Source organism: Moschus berezovskii, chromosome 3, assembly GCF_049115385.1.
Source record: "Moschus berezovskii isolate FMDL1 chromosome 3, NW_MosBer_1.0, whole genome shotgun sequence".
Lineage (NCBI taxonomy): Eukaryota > Metazoa > Chordata > Mammalia > Artiodactyla > Moschidae > Moschus > Moschus berezovskii.
This window is the reverse complement of record NC_142462.1, coordinates 73,862,943-73,876,477: the sequence shown is the minus strand read 5'-3', so window position 1 is coordinate 73,876,477 and position 13,535 is coordinate 73,862,943. Positions and strand designations below refer to the sequence as shown.

The 13,535-nt window shown below is 36.0% G+C and overlaps 1 protein-coding gene across 2 annotated transcripts in view; it reads left to right on the top strand.

Annotated features, from left to right (window-relative positions):
- The window catches only part of ITPRID1 (ITPR interacting domain containing 1), a 132,343-nt gene that overhangs the window by 63,467 nt on the left and 55,341 nt on the right, over positions 1–13,535 (top strand). For both annotated transcript variants that reach the window (XR_008685248.2, XM_055420921.2), the window contains exon 10: positions 3,821–3,878. Coding sequence is in view for 1 of the 2 variants with exons in the window: in XM_055420921.2 (XP_055276896.2) it covers positions 3,821–3,878 (58 nt within the window). In the remaining variant the exon portion in view is untranslated. The remainder of the gene's footprint in view (positions 1–3,820; positions 3,879–13,535) is intronic.

Sequence of the window (13,535 nt, the reverse complement as noted above, 5' to 3'; positions counted from 1 at the left end):
GATAACAAATTCAATAAAGACTTTAAAAATGGCCTGTATCAAAAAATCTTAAAAAAAAACCCACATAGCATAAAAATGAATACAAATTATAAACGGAGAAAAAAACAGAGCTTTGGTCAAATACCCTAATTTGAATATAAACTGAGATGGCTCTAAAAAGAGTATATTGTTTTATTCCATCTTGCAAAACTTATTTAATTACCAAGCTAGTAGTTAAATTACTATAAAGAAAATCAAGACAGTCTGAAAGTTGTTAGTCAGTCTGCTGCCTATTTCATAGGATCTAAATGGGAAATTTCACCAAACTCCAGCCTCCTGACAAGCCCCATTAGACTGTATTGTCCCCCTACTAAGTTTCTTCTGCTTCAGACTAGGTTGACTTAGGAAAAACAAAATTCATTGTATGTCATCTAGTGTGAGAGTACAGGCAGAAATGAATACCATCATAGTCAACGTAAAGAATTAAGAAATGAATGTTAGTCCCTGCATGACATACTTTCAAATACTCATTTATGACAATTATGACAATTATTCAGGGAAAAGATATATATATATATAGATAGATAGATACAGATATAGAAATAAGAATATATAGGTATAGGAAGGGAGAACACACTAAGACACTAAAAAAGCCTAAATTTAAAAAAAGACTCACATATTTTTTGGTACATAGTGGGAACTTGGTAAACATTTGTAGATGAGTAAAATTAATATTAGAAGTATTTGATAATATTAATTTAGTCTATGAGTGGCTTCTGTATAAAGAGAATATCCTGTTGAACTTTGCAGCCAACTTTGCTTTTGATGTTTCTTTAATATTTACCTAGATTTGTGTAAAAGGGTGTATATATATATATATATGTAAAGCAGAGAGAGCCTTCAAAATGATATCTAAAAACTCACTATTTGCATTTTGTTATCTTAAAAAATATATTTAAAATACTACATCTTCATCACACAGGCTGGGAAAAAAATATTTGTTTCACTCAATACCAATATATGATTAAATGAAACTTGGGTAGATTGTAGCTTAAACAGGAGCTAATGCCAGATTTAATAGTCATTTTTAATGGCAAATTAAAAAATCTAATTATGAAAAATGTGTGCAAAATTGGAAGATTTTCATGGCATTTAAAACATGAGCCAATGTACTTAAATATCTACCTATCAGAATTTCAACTCTGATTAGCCAAATTGCCTCCAGATCAATCTTTGATGTTTTCATTAAAGTACTACTAGAGACTGAATATGGCAATATTTGGCTCACTTCTCAAACTTATGATTCCAACAAAGTTGTATGTAGATAATTTTAATGCAAAAATCAACATATTTTTGTGTTTAATTTTACCTAAACTAAGTCTGTTCCTTTCTTTTTTAATTCCCAAATATATGAAGAGAATTTAATACTTATGAAAATTCTGTAATTGTAGACTCTCTTAGGGTGCTTCTTTGTATCTGCACTATAACATCTTTATCCTTCCCTCTTGCTTATATACAAGGATCTTTCTCTCTGGAACTCATGAATGAGAAAGTTACCCATATTATTAAATAATGCAAGTCAGCATCTTGTTTAGATGGGAAATGTTTCCAAAGTAATAATAATTTCTTTGTTTTATTTTTTAAATTTATTAGTAAGTCTGGCCCAGGTGGAATGACCCAGGAATATACCTGGTTTCCACTTTAAATTATTGGGACTTTTTTTTTGTTCTTGTATTTAATAGATGAATAGATACTTTACATTGCTGCTGCTGCTGCTGCTAAGTCACTTCAGTCGTGTCCGACTCTGTGTGACCCCATAGACGGAAGCCCACCAGGCTCCCCCGTCCCTGGGATTCTCCAGGCAAGAACACTGGAGTGGGTTGCCATTTCCTTCTCCAATGTGTGAAAGTGAAAAGTGAAAGTGAAGTCGCTCAGTCGTGTCCGACCCTTAGCGACCCCACAGACTGCAGCCTACCAGGCTCCTCCATCCATGGGATTTTCTAGGCAATACTACTGGAGTGGCTTGCCATTGCCTTCTCCGACTTTACATTGCACTGAGTGGATTTTTCTCCAGGGTAATGCTCACAGCAAAAACATTTTCTTATTATACTGAAAAATGTACATGGTATACACTGGTTTGAGTTACAAAACCAATAAAAACAGTGTTAAGAAGTATGTCTACTCAATTACAAGTGTAAAGTAATTATACTTCTCTGGAAAAAAAAGATATGAAAGGTTAAAACAGAGGGAATAAATATTTCTTCTTACATTGCTGAGCCATTTTCTCATGTTCTGTTTATTCATGGGTTAAAAGTAATTTTTGGCAATGTGTACCACAATGTTTAAAATGTTCATATCATTTGATTCAGCCCTCAATATTCTTAAATCAATCCCATATAAATAATATGAAATGTAGAAATAGATTTTAGCTGCTAAGTCATGTTGAACTGTTTTGCGACCCCATGGACTGTTGCCCACCAGTTTCCTCTGTCCATGGAATTTTCCAGGCAAGAATACTGAAGTGTGTTGCTATTTCCTTCTCCAAGGGATCTTCCAGGCCCAGGGATTAAGCCTGTGGCTTTTGTGTCTCTGCATTAGCAGGTGGATTAGATTTAGGTACAGGGATACTCATCTCAGCAGCATTTCTGTTTGCAAAATTCAGAAAACATTCCATCATTAAGAGAAACATTAAGTAAATCAATGTACCTTCAAAATATAGCCTATTGTGTACTCATTAAAGATGGTATTTTCAAAGAAATTTTACAATATGAGGGGAAAAGGTCCTTCCAAATTTTGAATGAAAATATTTGAGTACCTTACTCTATCCAAAATAAATGTATTAAAAGAAAGCCTGCAAAGACACACTCCAAAATATTAACACTAACCATTTTTTTACCTTCTTTGACTTTTTATATTCATCAAGTTTCAGTAGTGAGCTGTCATTATTTTTAAAGAAATAATTATTATTTAGTTTTAACAATGATTTATTCTCATAAAGAATAGTATTCATTAATTTCTAAAAAGAATTTTTAAAATAAATTCAACCCTGTTAATTTGGAAATCAGATTTTCTTTTAGCTTTCTAAGATTTACATAGCAACTGAGTTATGAATTTCCTAAATTGCTCTCCACAAATTTACCAAGTTGTAAATAAATCCCTTAGAGAGCTAAAATTAAATATGGGAAATAACTTGCTTTCTCCAAATATAGTTAATGTTCTTTAGGAGCAAAAAATAAAAAAGCTTCCTAGGTTAATAGTGATAATATTATGTAAGTTTAGCTCAAATGTCACATCTCCAGGCAGGGTCTCTATTCCTCCCACCCAGACATAATATTTCCCTTTCCCCCTTATTTTTTTCTTTTGAATAAAACTTTAATATTTTATTGACGTAGAGACTTAATTGAATGGAGTAATGTATTCTGTAGCTATCAATGTGAAAACACTGTAAACATGCAAGTGCTTCCCAAATTGATTTGAACATTTATTCTAATTCCAATTATTTATTTCTTTTATAACCTTTGGTCAAGCATGAGGGACCTTATTTTCCTGGCCAGGGATGGCACCCACACCTCCTGCAGTGGAAGTGCTGAGTCTTAACCGCTGGACCACCTGGGTGGCCCCCCTTTCCCTCATCTTATCTCTCTTAGTTCCTTGAATCTTTGAAATGAGTGCCTTGTACATGTCACTTGCCTGCAACAGCCTGTTAGCTTTTTGAAGTCAGATATCATGTTTAATCCTCTTATTAGGAGCCAGTCGACATTCATTATATGTTGATTAAATAAATTAAGTGAATTTATTATGAAAGCATTTCTAATAAGTTTGATACATTTTGGTGTCTCAGGTCCAGAGCTTTGAAGAAGAGACCAGCAATCCTGTCAACATGACCTCAGGAACTGTAGGTAAGACTTTATCAAGATGTACAATTTCATCTTTCAGAAAGAAAATGTAATGAACTAATACTCAACTTTCTTAATATGTAGAGTTTAAATTATGTTTAGGAGATGCAATACCTTCTATTACTACTACTTGTACCTACTACTATTAAACACCTACTAGCAATGCACCAGTTTTCTTGCCTGGAGAATCCCAGGGAAGAGGGAGCCTGGTGGACTACCGTCTATGGGGTCGCACAGAGTCGGACATGACTGAAGTGACTTAGCAGCAGCAGCAGCAATGCATATGTACATGTAAATTTCAAAATAATTACTACAGAAATGTTCGATATTCCTGGGGCTGATATAGTTTGTGTTCTAACAAAAACACTATCTGACCTGAATAGGCTAGTGGAATGGATTTCACACAGAACTGGGACTGAGTGAATACATTCTTACTCCTACCGACAGTTGCTTGCTGTTGCACAAGTCATACCAATTTCAGTTCAGTTCAGTTCAGTCCCTCAGTCGTGTCTGACTCTTTTTGACCCCATGATTCGCAGCACGCCAGTCCTCCTTGTCCATCACCAACTCCCGGAGTTTACCCAGACTCATGTCCATCGAGTCGGTGATGCCATCCAGCCATCTCATCCTCTGTCATCCCCTTCTCCTCCTGCCCCCAATCCCTCCCAGCATCAGGGTCTTTTTCAAGGAGTCAACTCTCTTAGTTTTTCCATCTGTGATAAAGAGAAAAGTGTAGATAATTTTTAAGTTCTCTGCTGGCACTTATAATCTAAATTAAGTGATTCTATAACTGTCATATTAAACTCTCAATGGAAACAAGTTGCCTAGATGTAACTTCCCAAGTCATCTCTTGGATTGATGTTATATCATCCCAGACAACAGAGAAGGAAGTTTTTCTCTACTGCTGGGTCTTATGCTGCCATTCAGCCATCACTATGATTCAGCATTTCCATGATCCTATAACAGAGCTAAAAGTAGACAGGGTTTAGTGAAGCAAAATAAAGCAGATGAAGCTCGTATGTTTCCTGGAAGAAAATATGCAAATTTTAAATTTAATTTAGTGTGCTGTCAAACACATCTTTTTCATTACAAAGTGTATGTATGGGCCTCATTTTGCTAAATGCTGTTTAGAAATTATGCATTAGTAATTATAGGGTCCTGCTGATTACATAAATTGTTATCCTGCTTTTCGAAGTAATTACCACCTAACCTACATTGAGGTTTATAAGACAGAAATAAGCATCTGTTTTCCATCTAATTGAATGATTCTCGGTGAAGCTGGAGGTACCTTTGCTGATAAGAACTGCCTTCCTTGACATTCAATTAAGAGGTCTGCTGATATCATGTAAGTCACCTCAGTCATTCCAAAAAATGATTCGGAAAGTTAGGCAAAAGCGCTAATTTACACTTAATCTCAGATTCAGAGAGCAAATTAAGATGGGTGAAGGTTAACCTAATGGAGAAAATACAAATTCTAGTAAAGTAAGTGTGATTTTATTACTTTCAAAACCAGTGTTGTTAACCCAAGAAAAATAGGACTGAGAAGGAATAAGTAAAACTAGCTTGATTAATGGGGAAAGGGAAAACTATTACTTTGTTTTATATATATATATATATATATATATATATATATATGAGTGGATTCAGTTCAGTTCAGTTCAGTCGCTCAGTCGTGTCTGACTCTCCGCGACCCCATGAATCACAGCACTCCAGGCCTCCCTGTCCATCACCAACTCCCGGAATTCACTCAAACTCATGTCCACAGAGTCGGTGATGCCATCCAGCCATCTCATTCTCGGTTGTCCCCTTCTCCTCCCGCCCCTATGTGTACATAAATTGTATATGCACATATTTTATATATATATATATATATATTTGCACATACGAAATAATGAATATTGACTCAAAGTTCAAAAGATGACTTTACACAAAAGATGAAGGCACATGGAACTGTTTGACCAATAGGATGTGGAAGAAGTGATGCTGTGCCTCTTCCAAGCATATCCTTTAACCCATCTGACTGCCTCCTGGCTCTTGAGATTCCTGCTCTTAGAACATTTCTTCTGAGAACCTGGTCCTCATACTGTGTGAAAAGGGCAACACACGGGTATGCCACGTGTGTGACCACTTTGAATGAGTATCCCTGTGAACACACCATCCTTGTTACCCAGTCCAGTCAGACTTTCAAATGACTCCAGCCCAGATGCTATCTGACTGCGGCTGCCTGAGACAATCCAAGCGACAAATGCATAGCTGAGCTGAATCAGTCCATGGAACCATGAAAGTAATAATAAATTGTTCTTTTAAGCCACATGTGTGAAAGTGAAAGTGTTTGTCTCTCAGTTGTGACCAACTCTTTGTGACCCCTTGGATTGTAGCTCACCAGGCTCCTCTGTCCATGGAATTCCACAGGCAAGAATACTGGAGTGGGTTGCCATTTCCTTCTCCAGGGGGTCTTCCTGACCCAGGGACTGTACCTGGGGCTCCCTCATTGCAGGCAGATTCTTTACTGTCTGAGCTAACAGGGAAGCAACAATAAATTGTAGTTTTAAGCCACACAGATACACACAAATAGATGAAGGCATGTAATGAACTCTTCAAATACCTTTAACAGTTTAAAGACATTTTATACTTCATTTACTCATGTACAATGCTCTGAACATTAGCAGAAAAAGTGTATTTAAGCATTTCCCTGAATAAATGAGCAAAATTTCTTCTTATGAAAGGTTAGGACGCAAGGCCACAAATGCACCATCCTCCCTTTATCACTGAAAAATTATAACTGGAATGATAAAGAATATAAATATAAGAAGGAAACAAATAACAGTGTGATTAGAAAATTGAGAACAAAATCAATCATTCATATTCTAGAATCCTTGAAGAGTTTGTTTGAGATATATTGTGAGTGAAGTTGCAGATGAATCTATATTAAGAGCTCACCTAGGTTTTAAAGAGTTAAGTGCACATGTTAGGTCATAATTTTCAAAAGAATCTAAGTTTACTCTCAAATTAGGCAAAGTATACTTTTCCTGTCACTTTTTAATATCCGCAAGCACAGAAAAACTACCACAATATCTACTAGTTCACAATTACAGGCTATTTCAAGAAATGCCTGGAAATGAAAGAATGACTACAAAAAATCATTAAGAATCCTCAGAAATGAATATCCTCAGTGAGATGTATGAAGACATTGCTTCTATGTAAGAGAACAACCTCTAGTAAGTAACCATTCCTTTCAGGTAAAATACACAGTGTCTAATTCTGTTTTTGGTAAAGACTCAGTCCAGTTCAGTCGCTCAGTCGTGTCTGACTCTTTGTGACCCCATGAATCACAGCACGCCAAGCCTCCCTGTCCATCACCAACTCCCGGAGTTCACTCAGGCTCACCTCCATCGGATCGGTGATGCCATCCAGCCATCTCATTCTCTGTCGTCCCCTTCTCCTCCTACCCCGAATCCCTCCCAGCATCAAAGTAACCCCCCCAGTGGTCAACCCTCCCACAGATAACTCTGAATTCTCAACAAAGCAACCTAAAGTCACTAGAGAGTGACCAAAAGCAGGCAGAGTGTGCAGAAGGCTTCTACACTTGGGACAAAAAATGCCATGGAGTGAATTTCCTGTTTTGTTTTAAGTCATTTAGCCTAAAGCAAGAGCTAATTTACACCACTCTAAAAAATTTTATAGAAATTATCAGTCTTACTAGCTAGAAAAATCAGAAGACAGAGTTTAGGGCAATAACAAAAGCTGGAAAGTGAGGGGAGAAATCCCAGAAAAGAGAGAGTCATGAGCACAATCTTCAGAGTCCGAGTATGAAATCTACTCACACCGCTAGTCAAACTAAGCATGCGTGAGGAAGACTTCAAGAATTCAGCTAAAGCTAAAAGCGTGAAATGACATTTCCAATTGGACTTTGATTCTAGCTAGTTTTCCTGACTGCTGAAATGTCGTATCATTTACAATGTCTGGGTACAATAAAAAAATTACTGGAAAATAGAAAAAAAAAATAAGAAAATATAACTTACACTCAAGAAATAGGCAATTAATGGAGACAAACTGTGAGAAAACCAAGATGTTGGAATCAGCAGAAGTATCTTAAAGAGCTTATTCTAATCACTCTGAAGGATGCAAAGAAAAAATATGCTCACAAATAATGAAACAAGAAAAAATCTAAAAAGCAAAATAGAAATTATAATAAAAATGAAATGGAAATCCGATAAGTGAAAGTCTATAATTTCTGAAAAACAAAACTTACTGGATGGGCTTAACAGCTGATGAGCTTTATTTTAAATGAGAAAATAAAGACTTGGGAACTTGATACCAATAGAAAGTATCCAATAAACTAAAGAACAGGAGAAAAAAGACATTAAAAATTACATGAAAAAAAATTATCTGAGTCTTAGGAGCCTGTGGGACAACATCAAAAGTTCAAATATACATAAAATTGCAGTCAGAGAAGGAGAGAATGGAGAGAACTGGGCAGGAATAAAATCTGAAGAAGTAACTATGGGAAATTTTCCAAATTCACTCAAAGATTCACATTTACAGACTCAAGAAGCTCAGCAATTCCCAAGTATGAAAAGCACACAGAAAACTATACTTAGTGTCAAAATTATAATGAGAAAATATTCAAACAGGGACATAAAAATTACATGGTGTATATAAGGGAATAAAATTTGAGTGACTGAAAACTTTTCATTGGAAATGGTGGAGACCAACAGGCAGTAACTGTCAACTAGATTCTGTACACAGCAAAAATGTCCTTCAGGAAGGAAAATAAAGATAAAAGAAATTTTATAAAAAAGAAAGCTAACATTATCAGCATACCTGTACTGTAAACAATGCTTAAGGAAGCTCTTCAGACTAATAATAGACAGTGAACTGTGATGTTTATACCGAACACCAACATAATACCTATGACAACTTTAGCTTGGAGGATGGGGAGGCTGGCAAATGGATCGATACAGCTCAGAGTTTTTACATCTTATGTGAAATGGTACGATACTAATGGTACACTGTGTAAATTTTAGGTTATAAAGCAACCATTTAAAAATATAGTTAAAGCAAAATGCTAATAGAAAAATTAAAATATAATTCAAAAATACAATGAAGACAGTCGGTGACAGATTGAATACTAGAGAAAAATAGCTGAATAAAAAGTAAGAGACATGTGTGAGAAATTATTTAAGAATAAAGTGGAAAAATGGAATGGATATAATAAAATGTCAAGGAAGACAGATCCAAGGAGTGTATTATATAGACGTAACAGGTGGTTAGAATTGGACTCGTCCCGTCTTAGTTTTGACTGAGGTTCTAAAAAAGATAGATATCAGATACAAAGTCAGTATGTGACAAATTTTTATATGCAACTTTTCTAAGGAAATTGTCGGACCAGGTTACACAGCTCATGAACCCATCGTGTGTTTTAAGAGGGGCCAAATCACAGAGAGAGAGAAAAGACCGATGAAGATATTTCACTGGAGAACAATAAGGCCGCGCTCTGTGCCCTTCCATCATTTGGAGGAGGACTGGAGATGCTACTCTGAGTATCAAGCAGCAAGAGACCCCTGAAGGAGACCACTCGCAGAGCAATTTCATTAAATTTAAGGAAAACAGTCACAGTGTGACTGGTACCGTCCTGGGTATTTCATGTGCATTACATCCATCTTTTAATTCTCAAAATAACCACTGAGTAGGGCATTATTACTACTTCTAATTATTAAATAAAGAAATTGTAAGACAGAGAGGTTAAGTATCTTTCCATAGCCCCATAGTAAAAAGGGGTTCCAGGTTTCAAATTCAGGTCAGTTAGTACCAGAGTCTGTACTCTTAAATACTGTACCATACAACTTTGAAATGACTCTTCTGCAGTTGGAAGACACATGGTTGGTGTATGAGAATAATAACACAGGCTGTACAATGGATTGTGACTCGAGGCTGAAAGCCGTTCAAGAAACAGCCAAGAAGACAAGAGAAGAGTTGACCAGAATATTTTCTCAATTTTAAGATGAACACTTTTTCATTAAAATCAAGATATATTTTACAATTGATGGCAGGTCATAATTTAATTGGCAGATGGCACTTTTTCTTTTTGAGTAGTATATAAATAATAGAAGCCTTAAAATTAATGGTATCTAATACCATTTGGTGGCAATGGGCATAGAGAAAAGTAAACGCCACCTGACCAAACTAGACTGCAGTGAATCATGTTTACACACATATAACAGTATAAATGCTGTGGATTGGCTTTTGGCTTTGAGAATCAACAAACAGGCAAACATGGAGACTTAATTCTGGCACATGACAAGTTGGAAATATCAAACTGAACATTTTTAAGGCAGAATAATATCTGTTGGGAAATGGTCAATGAAAAGTCTGAAGAAAAGGTGGAGGAAAGAATACGGACTTTCCTCCAAAAAGAAAACAGATGGCACCTAACCTAGGTGACTGAGAAGTGGTTTCTATAAACATATGAGCAAGCTTAAAACCAACAATGAATGGTGCCAAATTCTAGGTTTAGAAATTTTAGGGAGAAATATTCACTATCAGGACTACAAGGGCAGGGGAAGGAGTAGTGACTAAAACCTGGGACAAAGAGTTACACAGAAAGCTGTGGCTTTTTGTAGAGGGAGGCAACCAAACTATGGGTGACCCAGGAGGGAAAATAAACACTCCAAACTCCTTCCCTTGGCGTTCTCCCATCTCCGGGGCCAAACTCAAGATGATACCAGATATCAAGGAACCTCATTGATTCAGTCCATATGGGATACACAGAGTAGGATGGAAAAGAAAAGATACTAGATCTGGGAAGCAAATAGAAAACATTAAGCACAGTGCACTAATGTCTTTACCTTAAGTAGAAATCTGGCAAGATACTGAATAAAGCTGATAGGCTGAGCAAGGAAAACTTAGTCAGGTGATAGGCAGATAGACAGTTACATACATTCATATGCAAGGAAAAAGGGAGTGGAGCAGCAGTGTAAATTAGCTAAACCTTATTGTTTATAGTGAAATCAGAAGGACTTGGATTCATATTCTACCTATTTCCCTGCTTAAAAAGGCTAACCTAAAGCAAGTCAGTCAAACTCCATGCTTCAATTTCCTCAAAAGCAAACTAATAGCAATATAATTTATAGAGGTGTCGTGAAGATCAAATGAGTTAATCCATGTGAGGGGATTGGAATATGTTAAACACGCAGTAATATGTTATTGAAAATGAGTCAAAAATAGAGATGAAGTATATTATTTAGAAATAAACCGTATAACAAGAAGAATCACACATAGAAAGTGTTAAAAGCAATTAAACTTGGGGGAATTTCATTATATGGTTTTTGGTACTATCTGATTTTTTTAATGTGTAAGTCATGTATGTGTGCTTAGTTGACTCTTTGTGACCCTGTGGATTGCAGCCCACAAGGTTCCTCTGGTCCATGGGGATTCTTCACGCAAGAATACTGGAGTGAGTTGCCATGCCTTCCTCTAGGGGATCATCCCAACACAGGGATCAAACACAGATCTACCACATTGCAGGCGGACTCTTTACCATCTGAGCCACCAGGGAAGCCCAAGAATACTGGAATGGGTAGCCTATCCCTTCTCCAGGGGATCTTGCCAACCAAGGAATCAAACTGGGGTCTCTTGCATTACAGCTGCATTCTTTATCAGTTGAGCTACCAGGGAAGCCAATGGGTAAGTCGTACTTTGATTTAAATAACCCGGGTACACAAATGAAATGGGAACTCCTAAATATCACAGTGACATGTGTGAAGTACAAAGATAAGCTTGGGGAAGGGTTTATCCACAAATTCTCAGACAGAAAAATACTTACAAAGTAAAAAATTTCTGTGACATTAGCACACTAAATGATAGATAGTAATAAGCTAATGTACATTTAATTTAGAAGCTGAAAAACGTGAGCCTATTTTTTATACCCATTCATATGTTTTTCTATATGCAAGGGCAGCATAAAGTCATTTTCAAAGGAGGACTTCCCTTTTAGGACAATGTTCTAACTGATTAAGATGTTACTCAATATACTCTAGAATGATTCACATAGAGTATGGAAAAAATGAACTCAAGTTAAAACCAACTAAACATACCAAGTTAATTATTGTTAAATTTTTGGAAAGACAAAAATTACAAAGTAACTTGGGATAAAAATAAAATCTACAATAATGTTTAGATTAAATTCTATTTTGATTACAACAAACTACTGGGAAAGGTTGAAAATAGGATAAAAGAGAAATAAAGACAAATGCTATCAAGGTTTATAATATTAAAATCTAATTAAGTATGCTGCTGCTGCTAAGTCACTTCAGTCGTGTCCGACTCTGTGTGACCCCATAGACGGCAGCCCATCAGGCTCCCCCGTCCCTGGGATTCTCCAGGCAAGAACACTGGAGTGGGTTGCCATTTCCTTCTCCAATGTGTGAAAGTGAAAAGGGAAAGTGAAGTAGCTCAGTCATGTCTGACTCGTAGCGACCCTATGGACTGCAGCCTACCAGGCTCCTCCGTCCATGGGATTTTCTAAGCAAGAGTACTGGAGTGGCTTGCCATTGCCTTCTCCGGAATAAAGTATACTTCAAGGTAAGAAAGAATTAAAAAGAGGATTTTAAAAATTAACCAAAATTATAAACCTCATTTAAGATTTAACAGTAATGAATCATTACATATCAAATAATTAACATATAATATATAAAGACTGATTTTATGAATTTGTGAAAAGCCCCTACAAATCAATTAGAACAACAATAAAATCATAGATTAATAAGGGAAGGAAATAAATAGGACGTTCAGGCAGAAATATACAAGCTCCATAAAAATGGAAAAACATGATCAATGTCTCCTATAACTAAAGAAATACAAATTTAATCAATAATGATAACATGTGTTTCACCTATCATATTAGCAACTATTAATACTTAAAGATTTGTTGGGTTTCCCAGGTAGCTCATTTGTAAAGAATCTGCCTGCCAATGCAGGAGATGCGAGTACAATCCCTGCACCATGAAGATCCCCTGGAAAAGGAAATGGCAATCCACTCCAGCATTCTTGCCTGGAGATTCCCATAGACACGGGCTACAGTGCATGGAGTTGCAAAAGAGAAGGATATCACTTAGCAACTAAACAAAACAACAACAAATATTTATCAATGCCTAATGATAGTAAAAATTTAAAACAAACTCAATGTTGGTTGAAAGTTAAATTGTCATTACTTAGAGTATAATCTGTTCATGTTGCACAGATTTAAATGTATGTAACTTTCATGTGACTATTATAGTTCTGAAACTTGACCTACCAATAGACTCAAATGTACACACAGGGATTTTTATTATAAAACTGGTTATAAGAACAAACAACTAGAGGCAGCCTAAGTGCTGAAAATACGTTTGCGTTAAATAATTATTGTACATCCTTATGTTAAAATTTGTTCAGATAGTGTTTTATTTAATGAGGCATGTGTTTATGTGTTCATACAGAGAGGTCTTTGAGATATACAGTTGTTAAAGGAGGGGGAAAGATATGCGCAAAAGAGTCTATATAAATACTTCTTTATATTAAGACAATGTCTATTTCTATTGAGGGAGCAGATCATGTGCGGGATGCTTCTGGAAGAATGTGTGAGGGACTGCTAATGGCAGTACCTTACCAGAAGGAAAACTA